This window comes from Spea bombifrons, chromosome 1 (assembly GCF_027358695.1).
Source record: "Spea bombifrons isolate aSpeBom1 chromosome 1, aSpeBom1.2.pri, whole genome shotgun sequence".
NCBI classification, from domain to species: Eukaryota; Metazoa; Chordata; class Amphibia; order Anura; family Pelobatidae; genus Spea; species Spea bombifrons.
The window spans coordinates 138,594,231-138,613,095 of record NC_071087.1 but is presented as its reverse complement, the minus strand read 5'-3'; the positions used below and the strand labels follow the sequence as shown (position 1 = coordinate 138,613,095).

The 18,865-nt window shown below is 38.8% G+C and overlaps 1 protein-coding gene across 1 annotated transcript in view; it reads left to right on the top strand.

The window, feature by feature from the left end:
• Positions 1–18,865, top strand: part of SLF1 (SMC5-SMC6 complex localization factor 1) — a 49,958-nt gene that overhangs the window by 25,193 nt on the left and 5,900 nt on the right. Inside the window, exons 9-16 of the mRNA XM_053474827.1 lie at positions 4,187–4,345; positions 4,941–5,107; positions 5,389–5,529; positions 5,949–6,111; positions 6,734–6,881; positions 7,819–7,964; positions 14,484–14,656; positions 18,546–18,652. Coding sequence (XP_053330802.1) covers positions 4,187–4,345; positions 4,941–5,107; positions 5,389–5,529; positions 5,949–6,111; positions 6,734–6,881; positions 7,819–7,964; positions 14,484–14,656; positions 18,546–18,652 — 1,204 coding nt within the window. The remainder of the gene's footprint in view (positions 1–4,186; positions 4,346–4,940; positions 5,108–5,388; positions 5,530–5,948; positions 6,112–6,733; positions 6,882–7,818; positions 7,965–14,483; positions 14,657–18,545; positions 18,653–18,865) is intronic.

Below are 18,865 nucleotides of genomic sequence, written 5' to 3'. Positions count from 1 at the left end.
TATTTCCGCCTTGCTAGATCTGCTCCAGGCCGCTGTAAGTTCTACTAAGTGGAAGAGAAGCAATAGCTCAGCCACAAAGCTGGGGACGACTTATAGTCACCGAGTGAGTGCTTAAGCGTGTAGTTTGTAAAAATCGTCTGTCCTCTGTAGCATCACTCAATACAGAGTTCCAAACCGCCTCCAGAAGCGACATGCGCACAAGAACTGTGCATCTGGAGCTTCATGAAATGGGCTTCCATCACCGAGCAGCTGGACACAAGCCGAAGATTACTAGGACCTGGGGCAAGTGTACGCTTACAACTTTGTGACACCGGTTTGGGGAACACCCTTTCGTATAGGTCCGAGGGCCGGGTGTTCACAAAAAAGTTTCTAGATCATTTTCTAAGTATATCGAATCTTAAGAAAAACCCCTGTCTAGAGCACAAAAAGACAGTTAAGCAAGAAGAAAAGCCATCTTTGCACAGTTTCTCCAGCAGGAGATCCAAGGTATCTCAATAGAGTATAAAGAAAACCTGAAACAAACTGTGTACAGCATGTTTGGGGAAGAAATGGCATTTGCAAACTGCATAGACAGAATATATATAAAAAAATGACCATTAGACACAGAAAAAGGCTCTTACTAAATATAACTATCTTCTAATGGAACTCCACCTGCGGAAACAAAGTGCGAGATTCCTTTTAACATTTGTAATAATTGTAGGTAAAATACCCCTGCTACGCAGCGTTAGACAACGCACAGGGAATGAAACGTATAACTAACGGCATCCAGCAGACTATCGTACTCAGTATGTAAATCAGCAAAACAAAAGATTAACACTGCTTGCTTTGGAAATTCTGCCAGGAGCTCATAAACACCTCACAGTAACATCAAAGGGCTCGCGTGAACAAAACCCAAATATCAAAGGAATCAGCCCCCAAATAGGCTGCAACCCTCACATTCACGCATAGTACACATCCGCGGCAAATAACAGGATTTCATGGGAACCTTCCGTGCGCGCAGAAACATTGATTATATACTTAGAATGGCTTTGAGGGGAGATAACAGATGTCGAGTCTCTAAATGAGCAAACATACAATGTTTTCTTGTCTACAGGAATATAAAGCATGCTTTTATGTAAAATATTTTCTAATTACTTATACAAGTGCATGTGCTTTCTGAGTTTATCTGTTTATTGCTCCATAAATGCCACTATGGCATGTGCTTTCAAATAGATTAAAAATCACATTTTTATTTAAGCGCAGCCCAGTGTGGGGAATGTAACAATTTGTATCGCTTAGGTGCGATTAGCATAAAATCCTGTGTTTATGAGGGTTTTATCCTTGTGTTAAACTCTTGTAGGTAGCCGAGTTTCTGAATGTTATCGGCCTCCTCGGCAGGTTAGTCTAGAATCGCTCTGCTGGATCTGGAGGCAGTTACAGAATTTTCCGCCTGTCATTATTAGCTGTTAATTGTGACAATAGGCTATTCCTTTTAGGTCTGCTTCGGAGAAAATGACGCATTAAAGGATGATCCTGCCATCATATGCGCTTTAACGCTTCCGATGTCTCGCTGTCCCCTTTGAATTATGGTTTTCTTTCAATTGGAAATGTTTTTTCTCCCAGCACCTAGGCTTGGAGGAAATGTACTTCCAGAACACATCATGTTAATCATTAATTTTAGACAGGGTCTAACCGATTTCCTGTACAGTTCACTTCTTTATCCTTACCTAACCTTACAAAGACCTGAACCAATCACAAAAAATCAGCAACGTAACAATAGAGGAGAGATGACAAAGTGGGAAGGAATAATAAAATGGAATTAAGATGTATTTGCCCATGGTAAATGGGTTTGTTTACATCATTAATTGCTTACTTAAATATCAATGTTTGGAACATTAAAATATAGAATTTGCATAAAACGTTCTGCTTTAAGGTAAATGCTTTTAACCCATGGAGGTAAAATGACCTCTCCTTTACTTCTGGCTGACTCTCCATATAGAGAGGACCAAACGTATCTTGAACAGGTGTTCTTTATTGTGCTTCTAAACTCCAGGCCGTGTTGATGAAAGAAGCCCTGCGGTCGAGCGTTATTAACATACCTGGTGTAATCAAATCATAAAGTTTAGTTTTCTTAGTTCTTACCATGCTGCCTTGTGGCTAACAATAGAATGTCTGTTTTAAATAACCATAGGGACCATCTGATGATTAAAGCTTGATGTGAAAGAGCTCTTTGTTATCATAAACAGGACTTCATTAGCATTGCCGTAAACCGTCAGCTCAGCGTGGTGTTGGGATGTAACCAAAATATCACGACTGCTTACAATGGACATTTTGTAGATAAATATAATTATTGTAGATCTTTGCAGTCAGTGAATTACTGCATACAGCACAGTATTTTAAATGCAGAGATTGTTTATTTTTTTTCATGAGACTCCCCTTTAAGTTTATTCTCTTATGAAATATCTTTAAAATATTGGTTTAATTGACCGCCTGTCAAATAAGAGCAGCTCCTTTTAAGCAATCTTTTGAGACATCGTCCTTACCTTTTCTACATTAGAGTCCAGCCCGACATTGATCATTCATTCTTTATTGTGGCGAAGGGATTAGGCATTGGAAGATAACCGAGTATAGTTAGTGTTTTTTAAGCTCTTGAAAGCCTGCAAAAAGCAATTTTGCTGATAAGCGGAGACTTGCAAAGAGTTCTGGCCCTGGCTGACCTCTGGATGAGATGGTTAAGTGCATGCTTTTTATTGTCATAGAGTGATTCTTCAGCAACATTAAACTTTATAGTTTATTAGCAAAATTAATTTATACAATTCCACATATTCTCTAGTACTCTTCTATTCTTAGTTATTTACATCTTCATATCATGGCAACCCTTACCATCATTACCACATCACCTGTTTAGTTTTATATATATATATATATATATATATATATATATATATATATATATATATATATTTATATATATATATATATATATAATTTGGCCAGCACAACGGGTTGATGTTTTTTCAGTTAATTAAAATAAAACGGCGAGGACACAAGGAAGAAGCTCATCATTATCCATTATTATGACAGTGATCAGGTTTTATAGGGCTCTAGCTGGGACATCCCAATTCCTTACAGGTGGGGAGGACTCACTGACAGAGCGTGAAGTGGGTGCTGGAGTTGACGTAGGTCAATGGAGGATGTTGAAGTGTGCAGGAATGGTCTAGTCCATGATCTGTGAGGCGACCTTATGATCTGTTGAGCATGTTTGGGGGTCCTCCTCTCTTGCCGGCCAGCCTTACGGCTAGACCTCTCCGTGACTCCGGCATTAGTTAGTCTCTAAAGCTGCCGATGTATGATCTTGCTCTGTCCATGGTTTCTAGTCATGTGCGCAAGCAGCAGTAAATTATAATCTTTTCTGAATATTTTTACCAAATATGCACCATTCAGGGGATTTTTAGTCTCGTAAAGCTGCATAATTCCGCTTAATTTCAAACCCAACAAATATATGGCTGGCAATGCCGATGTCTGAGTTCGAGCGCTGTCTGCTCCTGACAGATTTATTGGAGATGAACTTGCAAATGTACGGCATAATTAAGTACAAAGAAGCGGTTGTATGCATAGACAAGAACTAAGATTTAAATTATATGGAAGCTAAATGCTGCAACTTGTCGAGGGAAATAATGGTGTTATGTCTGTAAATGCGATCCTATACTGACAACAGCAGAATGCACTCCAGCAAAAAATAAAATACTAATGATAGAAAACAAAAGGCGATAATTCAGTTGGATGTCAAGCCTTAGGAGTCTTTTGAGAGCCTTAGACAATTGCCACGTGATCAGCAAAATTATACACACAGTATATTATGCAGATATCGGAAAAACTACTTTAAAACTTTCGGCTTGTATGTTGATATAGAAATAGAATGCGCGGAAACAACAAACCACGGGGTGTTTTAAATCTATAAAGATTCCACTTGGATGAAAAACACAACAAAATATGTTATTCATACATAAGCCTTAGAATACACATAAGCTTCAAAGCTGCAATACAGCAGTTCATAGAGAAGATGTAAATATTTAAGAGCCCGGTTATCTTATAGCTATATTAAATATTTACTGTTCCTTTAACTGACCCCCCCAACAAAAAAAAAACAATTTAAAAAAGAAGTGCAATTTAATTGATCCCATCTAACGTTTTCTTCTTGCTTTAGGTGAAAAACGCTTGGGAAATTGGCAGAGTGACTTTGAATAGGATTGAGGGACTTCTAGAGATTCAGTTCTTCCACGAGGCGATCATGGAACTCCATCAGCTCTTTCCCTCTCTCCCACCTTTAAGTTTGTGTCGGTCCCTTCTTCGGCATGTTCTCCTGGTAAAATTCCATGAATTCCTTAATTTTATGTCTTTTATATTTATATACATATAAGCCTGCTTATGTATCTGTATGTACAGCTATATATATCCATATTTAGTGTATGTGATGTAAAGCTTACATCTCCCCTTCATCTCTCGCTTATTTGGGTTTACTTATCAAATTGAACATTTGCAGATGTCAAAATACTTCCTATACCGGACCTTGTTCTCTTTTTGCTTTTCATCTAAAGTTCGCCAACTATTGGTAGTATCTGGTTATGAGAAGTATTGGGACATTTATAAATAATCTGTATCACGTTTTATCTTATTTTATATATTTGCTTGCATTTTAATGTTTCATATTTACTTATTATAATTTTAAATAAATTAATATAGTCACCCATATTTTATGACTATTGCATCATCATGTCTTTTGGTCTCGTGTTTGTAGCTGACGCTGCATGAATTGCAAATACCCGCATCCGATGAAAATGGCTAATCATTGGACCGGTCTATTTCCAATATTTGCTGCTCGTAATTGAACTTGTATCTGTATCTTACCTTGATTATTATTATTATTATTTGTTTATATAATTTTCTTATCTCACTGACAGGGGAATGTAGACGTCAGTTGTTTTAGAAGATTATTTGACATTTTTTACAACTTACTGCTTTTCCATCCGCCGTGGGAGTCCCGGTGTGTGATGCAGTATTACATCGATTTACTTCAGTGTCCTATATGTGAAGCGGGCACATGGGCGTTTGTGGAGTCCCTCGTGAGGTTTGTATGAAGACAGTGTAAGAAAAGCTAAATGGATTTTCAGATATTACCATTCTCATTTGTGTAGCCAAGATCTGTTCACCAGTTACTATATTTTATGTTCTCTTTTTTTTGTATTGTTCATTACCTTTGATCAAACAGTATACATTTAATTGAAGCAGGCATTGAAACTCGCAAAGCTAAGTGGCCAGCCTAAAATAAGGTTCTCACAGTTCATCAAACCCTACTCTGTGTAGTAGGGGGGGGATCATAGTTTAACAGCTGATTGTTTGTCATTCTAGGTGCTTTCTTAACGACACATTTTGTTTTTGCCATCAATCTGACGTGGAAATCGATTATCAAAAGAGGCAAATGGTGGTCAGCTCTCTTCTGAAGTTTGTCGCCACTGTGTTGCAGGAAGAAGCAAAATTTCTAAGCGCAAAGTAAGATTTTCTTTTTTATTAAACTAATTCCCCTACGGAATCATCTCGGCGTGTAAGGCGAGGGTCAGGCTGGAAAGCGCTGAGCTGGCCGTTCGTAAATCTAAAGTTAATGTAGGCAGGTAACATTACATCTACAACCCACAGTTGTTATTTTTTGTCTTTTTCTTTTTACGTCAACTTCATATATGAGCTAGTTATTAGTATATACATCGGATGGTATCATCTTTTAGAGACTTTGAAATGAGATGCATTCATTGTTTCGTGTAAAAATAAAATATGCACATCTTACCTTTATGTCTGCTGTTTATTGAACACAAAAACTGAACCTTTAGGCTTCTTTGTGTGAAATGCAACCTGTTTACACACAGACTAACCTGTACATGAAAGGGTTTGACGTTCAGCCTTTTTGTTTCTTACAGACTTTGTCAATGTCCAGAACTTCCACGCAGAACTTTGCCCCTATCTTTTACTGTTCACGTATTTTGGTCTGAATTTAAGACTCTGAAACTTTTAACAAAACAAATGACTTCTTTGACAGATTTGGTATTAAGATGCCACAAAGAAATAAGTCATTCTGATAAGGTAAGTAGCATTATCTCAAGTAATTTGTTTTGTGTGTTACCCATATATCATTTTTTTCTGCAGTGTTCTGTTATGTAATTATGTGATTATGATTTGTATGATGTTCTTTCTTGATAGAAAACTATTATTGGCTTATGCTAATTGGATCATTTCTAATGAACAAATCAGGGTTATATAACACAGGGAAAGAAAAGCAAGCAACATATTTGGTAATGTTACAAACAGCAACGATGCTTAACACAGGAGGGACAGGAAGATGGCCATCGACCAGAGGAGATTAGATCAGAGGTCCCGATTTGTATTTCATTAACTGCAAAATTGTTTGTAACATCCGTTACTGTTAAATGCTGTTGTCCAAGCAGGACTTGTGGTAAAATATGAGCAGATTAAGAAGCTGCTCAGGGCCAACACGGATCTAAGGAGACCTTGGCCGATTAAAGTGGAGAGATCTATAGAAGTTTGCCACGCATTGTAAATAAATGTACATTACTGTAATGTAACTCGACCCCAAGTGTGAAGAACCATCCTGTATTCGATCCACATGTTTTACCCGTTTCTTTATTTCACAGAAAACCTATTCTGTTTAATATGCTAATGTTTATTCCTAATGTGTTGTTGTTAGTTTGTATTCCAAGAAGTAAGATATCACTTGAATATGATGCTCGGTGCTGCTGTGGAATATTGGATTCTTCTTGGCTTTTATCTCAACAAACATTTTGTCAACCAAGTGGCCAATGACCTAGCTTATTACATCTGTGTCTCATGTGAAGGTATGTCTATTTTTTGTTTAATTTTAATGACGTGTGGCATATATATTTATAAGGTATATGGCTTTATGCTATATTAAACAATAAGTTATATATATAATATCTGTATTGGGATTTAAATTGCACATAACTATTACAAAATAAGGAAAAGTAATGTAATAAAAATAACTGAGATTGGTGTAAGTCATTCAATTAATAAGAATATTAGAAACAGAATGTAAAATACGAAGTTTAGTTAAGGACAAGGATGAATTATGCAGGTGGAAGGTTGTTCTGCACCGGAAAAAAAGCATAAACAGGAGTGGGAAAACAGGCATATACATGGTCCGTTCTTCCACTCCACCATGGCTCCCTTTCTTTATATGTGCTGTCTCTGGCATCCATCATGGGGTTGTTACAGTTCCCAGATCTGCCCATCTGTTCATATGCCACTGCACCAACGGGGGCAATAAAGCCTGCAATTATTGTAATGCTGCCTTGCACCTAAACCAGATCCCTGAAGTTCTCACCAATGCTTTCGTGCCAAAGATTCTGTCTATAGCATATTCCATTGCTTAGGTGTCTCCTAGTCCATCACTGTCATGTTTATTATCCCTGTGGAGAGCACACTGTCAGCCCATAGAGCATGTCCATGTTATATCCCAGTGCAGCTTTGCCCAGGGCACAGGGTATCTGTAACCAGTTGAAGCTGTTCATGGGCAATGTCCTATAGTCGGGTTTCCAAAGGACTTTGTTAGGATCTGTCATTTGTTTGATTTTTAGATATCTCAGTAGATAGGAACGATGCTTTGTTAACTCTTCCTATACCACAGAATAGCTTAACTTGTGGATTTGCATAAGGGTAACATTGGAGATATGAAAACCACTAAAGATTTATGTGCAAGCATTTAGCATATTTCTACTTTGAATACTGACAGTTTAGTTTTTTTCTCCTTTACAGATTTTTCAGTCAAAGAGAAAGAAAAGTTAATCTACTCAATACAATCTCCTTGGCTTCAAATATTAGTTGCAGAATTGGTCTTTAAAAACCTCTGTATAAAAAGTGGCATTAACCTTTCTTCAGAACCCTTGTCTTTGGGAAAATTGGTAAGCACAATTTTAAAATTTATATTTCCAATTAATAGCGCTGAGCGCGGATGTATACAGTCATGGTTTTCATTAAGGTGGATCTTAAAACCATGTTTTCACTACAGCACTGAATACCTCTTATCTTATCAAAAAAACATAGGATTTTGAATATGGGAGTAAGAACTAAGATCAGAGATTACCTAGAATTGGACAACTCTTTTTAACTGCTTGCTGACCTTAGGTCGTACTAATACGTCCTATAAAACAGGCCCAAGATGACCAAGGAGGAAATGGTGCATCCAATGCTTTTTACACTGGTGGGGAAGATCAGGGTGTGATTCAACAGCCCGGGCTCTCCCCTCTCAGCAGGAGCTAATATCCCTAGCTATCTGCTGATCGATCCTGTGCAAAAACCGACGGTTGGGCATTCTCTGCCGGCCGTGTCAATCCTGACACCACCGGAAACAACATTGGAAAATAAAAAGTATGAACAAGTAAATAAAAATGTAAGCAAGGCCCAGCTAGGTCTTCACATGTTTTTTCTCATTATTTTAGTGGCCGGGGAACTGATAGAACGATTTAATGTAAAGTATATGTGTTCATTGCATGCGTATATTGTGATATTGAAATGGATTAATATAATGTCCGCAAAGCATGCAGCATCGTATGCATGGGTTCTCTGGATCCTTCTCCTCGACATGCATTATGTAACGGTGATCTATTATACGACTGGGATGCAAATAACACAGAAGCGTCTGACTCTGCTTTCATAACCCAGAGAGTTGTAAAGATCTGTGTATATGTATGTTTGATGTGGGGTGAAGTGGGGGTGGTATGTTTATCTTGTTATTTGTGTTTTACTTGTAAATGGAAGGCAAAGGTATTTAAAGAGATACAGCCCAAATAGGATGCTGGAACAGCCATTTGAGCAGAGTAAAGGTTGTACACCTCTATTTTATGCCCTCCCAGTATATCTGGACACAGCAAAATGGCAGCTCTCGCATAGAGTGCCTTGGAAAAACTAACAAAGATAATGGGTTTTATCAATCCTGAAATGGAATAAATATTACACTTGTGCATTCGGATTTGTATGAATTGCGGTTTTAATGAAATTTTCCAATTTTGGCAATTCGTACAACTCCCTGAGAATGAGGAGGGACCCCCATTGTACCTTGACAATGGGACATGACCTCCCAGGGAACTTCCGCAAAATGATGGAGATTCCAGTCATACTCTCTCTCCATTGGAGGAACGGGGAGAGGGTGTTCCCAGAAGGAAGTTCAATGTGTGGTTACCTCGCAAAAAAGGGCAGATCCTCTGGGCACACCCTCTCCCTCGTTCCTCCAATCGGGAGATACGTCCTTTTGTGGAAGTTAACCATGAGGTCATTTCAGGCAAAAGGGCAGAGACTTCTGCCTGGGCACACCCTCTCTCCCATTCCTCCAATCGTTGGAGAAAGTGTGCCCTAAAGCTCTGCCGTTTTGTTCACGAGAGGTCATGTACACATGGAAGCGAACGAAGACTGAAGAACAAGAAGATCAGGAAAAAGCAAGAGAAGAAGGGGAGCTGCACGAAAGGAAAGGGTAAAATGGAAGCTGTTTACGGAGAAGGTAGGGAGACATCAGTGAGAGCGTGAATCAAGAGGATTCACACCCCCCCATTCAGTTTTCATAGAAAACAAATGGGCAGGAATCAGAATTTGTTGTCTGAAAACAAATGGGCCCCAAAGGAAACAAAAAACTGTATTCCATGTATAGTGTGAGAATTGGTATTGAAGATAATTTCCTCTTTTAAATGAATCCTGTAATATATATACTGCCCTCCCACCTGGTGTATTTTATTTATTCCAATGTCTTGCTACTATGAATTATCTGTGTCACTGTTCCACATCAGCTTAACCTTTTCTGATGGGTTATTTGTGTTTTACCTACTTGTTGTAATTGAATACCAGCTGCAGTTTCTGCTCAAATGTTGTATGTCTCCACGCTACTTAAAACTGCTTTACTCCGAGAGCTGGATTGTAGATCCTGCAATAATTGGATCATTAACCTGGTAACATGTCCATTTTCATTAGTACTCCTTCAGATGGGCTTGAGCTCGGAGAGTTGGCTATGCTTTTCTGCCAGAAACATTGAAATTTACATGAGACCGTTGTTGCTATGTCTTATAAATAGTAGTTATTTTAAGGGGCGTTGTCAGCCTGTTACGAGTTCTGTTAATGAAATACAGCTTGATAAGATATGTATGATGTAATCGTGTGCCGCTGGGATGAAGGTAGAAATATAATTATGGCAACGGAATTGGTTTTGGCATGGAAATGGGAGGTCCTGAGAATAGCTAATAGAATGAAACAAATTGATTAGCAAGCGGCAATGGAAATCAGCCATTATAAAATAACAGATCAGACTTTTAGATATCATTGTATATGGGACCCTTGGAAAAGCTGGAGAGAGCAGTATTCGTTGCTGTTATAATTTTGGTGTTATTGGCCTATATGAGATTACGCCTTAACCTTTAGTAAGGTCATGGATTGTCTTGATTCATTTATGGAATAGAGCTCCCTCTTGGTCTTCTGTCACTAAACTAGGTTGGTCATGGGGTATATGCTATGTTATGTTGTAGGTTTGACGGTATCTAATTATTTCTAATGATTTGAATATCATTTGTACAGTTTGTTTATATTTGTTGTATAATTTCTTTTGTCTAACTTATTAAATTGTGCAGTATGCATTTTCTTCTGGTACAAGTGGTAGTGTTTCCAGGCATTTGGTCTCTTAACCTTTTCAGTCCCCTATGGACATACCGGTACGTCCACGAAACGCATCTCAAGAAGCCCTGGTGGACGTACCGTTACGTCCTGACCTTCTTGCAGGGACACATCCCCCTACATGGGAGATCAGCCTGGACTCCCCCCTGTCAGCAAAAGCCAGCATCGTCTGTAACAGCTGCCAGCGCGAGCACCGGAAAACTGTTAAATGCGCAATCGCCCTTCTGGGTCGCATCACTGCTGACGCCATCCAGAAGTTCATTGGAGGACAGGGTATCCCCTGCAGGATCTGTCTAGACCCTGCTGGCAAATCAGATTGCTCCGATTGTGGCACTGGATTCATTCAGTATCCAATTACTGACCTATATTACTGGATTCATTCAGTGACTAATTACTGACCCATATTCTCTGCTTTACAGAAATATATACCGTATTTATCGGCGTATAACACGCACCCCCATTTTAACAAGGAAATTTGAGTAAGAAAAAATAAATTTAAACTTGGAAGCTATGAACTTAATGTTGGAATAATGTTTATAACATTATAACATTTATTATAATGTAATAAAAGAAATAAAGAATAAAGAAAAAGCACAAAAAAACTTCATCAGAATCACTATCTGGGAAACCACACACACTCAGACACACACACAGTAAGACACACTCAGACACACACACACTGAGACACACACACACTAAGACACACACACTAAGACACAAACACAGTAAGACACACTCAGACACACACACACTGAGACACACACACACACACTAAGACACACACACTCAGACACACACACGCACTAAGCCACACACACACTAAGACACACACACTCAGACACACATGCAGCCAGACACAGACTTAGACACACACACACAAACACACTCAGAGACACACACACACTCAGAGACACACAAACACATTAAATTTATATATAACTCCCTACCGTTTGGGAGATCTGGTATGGGTCCTCTTTATCTTCCAGCGCTTCACTTTTCGTGCTGATGCCGGGGCCGGAGTGACTTCATCACCCGGATCCCGGCATCAGAGAGGGCGCACAAGAGAGCTGTGCAGGGGAAGATTGTGCAGCTCTAGGATTTATCGGCGTATAACACGCAGGTAGGGTTTCAACTTCATATTTTAGTTTAAAAAACTGCGTGTTATACGCCGATAAATACGGTACTTTTGGTTTATTTGTTTAAAATTAGAGTTGCAATCCTATCATACCTAATGTAAAATTTCCACGGCTTTGTAAAGAATAATGTACACCTTATAGTGGTGCTGGGAAAGTATGGAAATTCTATATAAATAAGGTATTTCTGAAATCAGCACACCTGAATTGATGGAGGGGATTTTCCGCCACTTTACCTAATTTTGTGAGGATTCAGAGGGGGAAAATATATATAAATTTTTTTTTTTCTAATTTTCACTAGTTTTTACAAAATTTCCCATCCTAAATTTTTAACTAATTATCTAACTATGGTATCAAAAGAAAGCCCTTTCTCTCCTTGAAAACAACAACATATAGTTTACATTTCACAGGAGCACTATTCACAGGAAAAGAGAATAATCGCTGAACCGACATACCGCAAAAATGGCAAAATTGCTCTGGGACTGAAGGGGTTAAACTAATAGCTTTTTGAGTTTATAATATTTATTGAAAGACACCCTTACAAGTAACTATATCAGTTCCCATCATCAGGGAAATTACTAATTGGTTGGCCCTGCACAAAACAAGCCAAATTAGAAACGCATGTTTGTTATAAAAAACATAGAAACATGCAAATATTACTGTTAGAAGTAATAGTGTAACTAATGACATAATTAACTCTTAAACTTATTTAGTTTGATTATGGTGGAAGGCATACAGAAAGTAGACGATTGCGGTGTACTTCTGTGCTTCTCATATTACACCGGTTTTATATAACCATGCAAATGCGTTGGTTTTCCGCTGATCAGGAGTAAGGATCTTACAAAAGAGGTGAAAACAAGAGAGTGCGCAGTGTTACGGCTCTCCATGAACTTTGCACTGCTTCTTGGCCAAAAAAATCTGATCATTTCTGACCCATGTTACTGGATTCCTTCAGTGGCCAATTACTGACCCATATTACTGGATTCACTCACTGGCTAATTACTGACCCATATTACTGGATTCACTCACTGGCTAATTACTGACCCATATTACTGGATTCACTCAGTGGCTAATTACCGACCCATATTACTGGATTAATTCAGTGGCTAATTACTGACCCATATTACTGGATTCATTCACTGGCTAATTACTGACCCATATTACTGGATTCACTCACTGGCTAATTACCGACCCATATTACTGGATTCATTCAGTGGCTAATTACTGACCCATATTACTGGATTAATTTAGTGGCTAATTACTGACCCATATTACTCGATTCATTCAGTGGCTAATTACTGACCCATATTACTGGATTCATTCAGTGGCTAATTACCGACCCATATTACTGGATTCATTCAGTGGCTAATTACCGACCCGTATTACTGGATTCATTCACTGGCTAATTACTGACCCATATTACTGGATTCATTCAGTGGCTAATTACCGACCCATATTACTGGATTCATTCAGTTGCTAATTACCGACCCGTATTACTGGATTAATTCAGTGGCTAATTACTGACCCATATTACTGGATTCATTCACTGGCTAATTACTGACCCATATTACTGGATTCACTCACTGGCTAATTACCGACCCATATTACTGGATTCATTCAGTGGCTAATTACTGACCCATATTACTGGATTAATTTAGTGGCTAATTACTGACCCATATTACTCGATTCATTCAGTGGCTAATTACTGACCCATATTACTGGATTCATTCAGTGGCTAATTACCGACCCATATTACTGGATTCATTCAGTGGCTAATTACCGACCCGTATTACTGGATTCATTCACTGGCTAATTACTGACCCATATTACTGGATTCATTCAGTGGCTAATTACCGACCCATATTACTGGATTCATTCAGTTGCTAATTACCGACCCGTATTACTGGATTCATTCACTGGCTAATTACTGACCCATATTACTGGATTCATTCACTGGCTAATTACTGACCCATATTACTGGATTCATTCACCGGCTAATTACTGACCCATATTACTGGATTCATTCACTGGCTAAATACCGACCCATATTACTGGATTCATTCACCGGCTAATTACTGACCCATATTACTGGATTCATTCACTGGCTAAATACTGACCCATATTACTGGATTCATTCACCGGCTAATTACTGACCCATATTACTTGGTCACTCTACCTTTATGTTAAATCAGCTCAATATTTCAATTGTAGAAGGCTGACTCAAAAACCTAAAAGAAGAAAAATAATGCCGCGCACGTCCATATAAATCTAACATTGAGCCAACACGTAGCTTTGATGTCCTTATTAAAAAAGGAATAGAACCTAAAAATGGGTCAGTGGTCTTTTTGCAGAAATGAAAGGTGGCAGATGAATGCTTCAGGCTACCCGTTAGGTGGCCACACTCCCCGGAGAGTAGCCATGCGAGTTTTCCTAATATATTGTGCGGAACTCTTCAATAGCACCAGCGGCATAACATTTTAAGGTTCTGATTATAATAAAAATTGCTTTTTGCTTCTCGTTGTATTGCTTTCATATCATAGAACAATTTTATGGGGTGTGATGTCTGGTAATCAAGCCACTGTGTAATTTGAACAACTATTATAGAAAAACTAGCCTAACCCAGCATTTTGCCCACAGATTTTTGCATACATCCCAGCATTATGGAGCGTGGGAGCATGTGGCACCGAGGAAGTGCGGAAGATCCAAAGAAAAGGGAAAATAGGGCATAGGTCCTGCCTGGAGTCTCAAAGGGCTTTACTGATGCTAAATGGTGAAAATCACAACCAAAGCGAAGTGCTGCTTGATCTCCCGTAAGTAATAGCAATAACATCAGCGTTTTCATGCTTTGGGGGACAGCCCTTGACCTGACACATGTCTTGAACTTTACGTGACCTTTTTTGTTGCTGGAAAATGGATCTGACTGTCAGAAAGCCTTTTGTGTGTTTAACCTACAATACACGCAAATGGTCTTCCACCAATTTACTCCTGAGCAGCCTAGAGGGCCATAAAGATTTGTTGAGAGTAATATGTAGAATTTTCTTAAAGCCCCAAAGGTTAAATTATTTTTTTTTTAAAAATTAAGAGTTTATGAAAGCAGAAAAGATGCACAATCAGTCAGTGTGGGTTCATTTTCAGTAATCATTAAGAATAAAAAAAAGGTGTTGGGTATACAGTACGGTTCTTTAATCTCTGTCCACTACCATATGTCTCATACCGGCTACCTGTCATCTTTAGTACCCTATTCAGTGTTAATGGCTGTGCTGAAAATGAGAGCATGCTCTTCCTAATAATGGCAATGGTGAAAACAATGGCATACTCGCTGCAGCAATAAAGAAACCATGACACTTCAGATATGATATTTATAGCACTGTGTAATTCACACAGTAGAGCTCTGTTTAACATAGTCTGTTAGCTTATGTAACCTTAGGTAACATTATTTGCATCAATGCTACTGAATCTTTTACCAAAATAATAAAAAAAACCCTTCATTTTTATTTGAGTGTAAATTTTACTTGATGTCCCCCTAATCCATACAGTATATATTATTACAAGTAAGTTATTAATTCATATTGTCTCATTAATCATGTTTTTCTGTTTATGTACCAACTACAGTAGCTACAAAAAGTAAGTGGCCCTTTGGGGTTAGCAGCATTTATATATACATTTGTTTCAAAATGTGATATGTTCTTTATTTAAGTTACCATAGTGAACAAACACAATCTGTTTTAACAAATGACACAAAAAATAATTGCATTGTTCCTGTCCATATTGAATACATCATTCAAAACATTCAGTGTAGGATGGAAAAATATGGGAACTCCAAGGCTAATCGCTTCAACAAAAGCTAATTGGAGTCAGGAGTTGGCGAACTGGAAGTCCAATCAGTGAAACTGGGTTCAATGTGCGTTTTAGAGCTTCTTTGACATTAAAAAAAACCACTCAAACATTTAGACTTTGCTATATGCCAAGAAGCATCTGTTGATGTAAACCATGCCCCACAAAAAATAAATCTTGGAAGACCTACAAGTACCGTATTTGCTCGATTATAAGACGACCCTGATTATAAAACGACCCCCCAAAATCTGAATATTAATTTAAAAAAAAAGAAAAAGCCTGATTATAAGACCACCCTAAAGGAAAAAGTTTAATTCATGTAAACTTTTTTTGTTTGTTTTTATTTTCTTTTATTTGCCAACCTGCACCCAGAAATGCCTTATACCCCCTATGTGCCACTTTGCCTCCCTGATATGCCTTTTACCCTCCTATATGCCACTCTGCCCATGTTATGCCTTTTAATCCCCTATATGCCACTTTGCCTCCAGAAATGCCTTATACCCCTATATGCCACTCTGGCATATAGGGGGTTAAAAGGCATATCATGGGACAGAGTGGCATATAGGGGGTTAAAAGGGATAACATGGGGCAGAGTGGCATATAGGGGGACACTTACACACCAAGACACTAATATACCCACTTACCTACCCACTCTGACACTTACCTACCCACTCTGACACTTAGATACCCAGACCCTAATATACACTCAAGCAACTAAGGCACCTCACTCACTGTGATGCCTCAGCAGGCGCTTACTGCAGCTCCCACGGGATCACACACAATGACGCTGTGTGACCCCGCTAGGCCCCGCCTCCTCTAGAAAATGACCGGATCCGCCGATGACTTTGGGATGGCACAGTGCCGCCGGGTCCCAGTCTTTCTTCTGATCTCTGCGACCGGCTCTGCTTCCCGGCAGTGGGTGGGCTATCCCGGCAGTGAGAAGGTACGCACATATGCAACCTCCTCTACTGTCCGCGCTTTCGCCGGCGCTCGGTGATAAACGCCGGTGGAAGTGCCGGCAGCAGCTGAGGTTATCAGACAGTAAGATCCAGGTCCCCTGCAGCGCTGCAGAGGGTCTGGATCTTAGTCTCATAGTCAGACCTCTATTTGAGGTTTGATTAGAAGACAACACCGAGGTCTTATAATCGAGCAAATACGGTAATTGTTAATTTGCAAAAAGCTGGAAAGGGTTACAAAGTAATCTCAACGAGTTTAAATATTCCTAAATCCACACTTAGACAAACTGTATATAAATGGAGATGATTTAGTACTGTGGCTACTCTCCCTAGAAGTGGGCATCCAGCCAGGATGACTAAAGGTTTAAAGGAATGCGGTTAATACCTCTGTTCATGCATGGAGTCCATGGCAGGACACCACAAAGCAATCTGCTGCTCTCCAATTAAACATCACTGTTTGCCAAAGAGCACCTTGAATCTCCACAACGCTACTGGGGAAATGTTTTGTGGATTGATGACACTAACGCCGAATTGTTCGGGAATACCACGCAGCACTACATATGGTGTAAAAAGGGCACTGCGTACCAAAGGTGAAACATGGTGGCGGGAGCATCAGGAATAGAGCGGCTTTGAAGCACATCGTGTTTGTCTATACTTGCCACTTAGATAAAGATCAGATCGCATTTTAAGAATGAATGCAGAAAATAATGCAGAAGGAGTAATTCCAAAGGGTTTATTTACCTTTTCTTGCCATTTGTGCATAGAGATAATTTAACTAATCACACCAAACACTTTTGTTATAAGCATAGATATGGCAAAGTATTTTCTGTCCCACAGAGAAAGGGTTGGTTTAATTGGTTCCTGTCTAACGTTGTTTAAATTCATGCTTTTACTTATGTATTCATTGCCAGGTGCTTTTCTATGCATAGGTAGAATAATGATGATCCTGTTTGCAACTCTCCAGATGTTTACATTAGTACTTAATTAAGATATCCAGTGATTCAGAGTTAAAAAGAAGTATATTACAGGGGTGTCATGACTTACAGGTGTATGTCTATTCAGCTGCAGAAAAATATGCCCAGGATAGGAAATACATGATTCTTCCCAGGATATACAAAACCTCTCATAACCCTTCCTGACCCCGCATTAATACCAGCTCAGTCATGTCTGCAGGTGTGTTTCTTAAGTAGATGTGAGAACGAAATATCGTGAAACTTTCCACAAGTTTTTCTGATAATTTGTTGGCCCTGACCTATTATGTAAAGCAAGGTTTGTATGTTGCCAGGCCTTTAAATGTACGTTCTTTTATATAATCTCAACAAAGTGTTCCTGTACCCTAGAATTATATATTTATTCTGAATGCATATTAGACCAATTATCCAATGCAGACTTTTCTTTTTTTTAGTTTCCTTTCTTTTATCAAAAGGTTTGAGAGTGAGCATCTGCAAGACAGTATCTTTTATTTTGCATTTAAATTGTGAAATACTTAAATGTCTTCATAATTTTATAAGCCCTGGGACAAAAGCTATATTTTATACACAAGCTGTATAGCACAAAATTGGGCAAATACTTTTCCACAGCCAAGCAATCCTCACGCTCCTGCATTTATCCATCGGCATTTTCAATCAGTCGTCACTGCCTTTGTTGCTGCAAATGCTTGAAATTTTTAGCAAAGCTGCTAAAACTGTAGATTGGCGATAACATCTACTGTAATAGTGCTTACTCTTATCAGAACAGTGGTTTAATTTGTGATTTTTCCTATCAGTAAGCATACTTTTACACAGTTATTTGCACATACTCTTTGTAGATGATTTTGTTTGCTGGATCTGTGTTTCTGGGCACTTGTGTTTAGTTGGATGCCTTGGTTTCTCACGTTTTATTATAACCGATGTATGTTTTCGTTTAACAGATTGTATCCAAAACTAAGAAGGAAAACAGAAGCAAGATCTGATTGCGTGAAGGAAAATATCCCCACTGCAGTGTCAGGGCTCCCACACAACTATCATAACACTAAAGGTACAAGTCGAGTTTACATTAACATCACGGGCAGTGCAGAGAAATAGAGAGCGCCCGTCCACCTAAACATTGTCTAATTGGGAAAAAACATCCGTTTAATGTGTTCACTTTTTTCTTTCACTCTGAAGATGGGCTGCATCGGGGATCAGCTTTGGGCTGCATTATGTAGTTCCCAAAATCAAAGCGATCAGAAAGACATATATATTATACCTG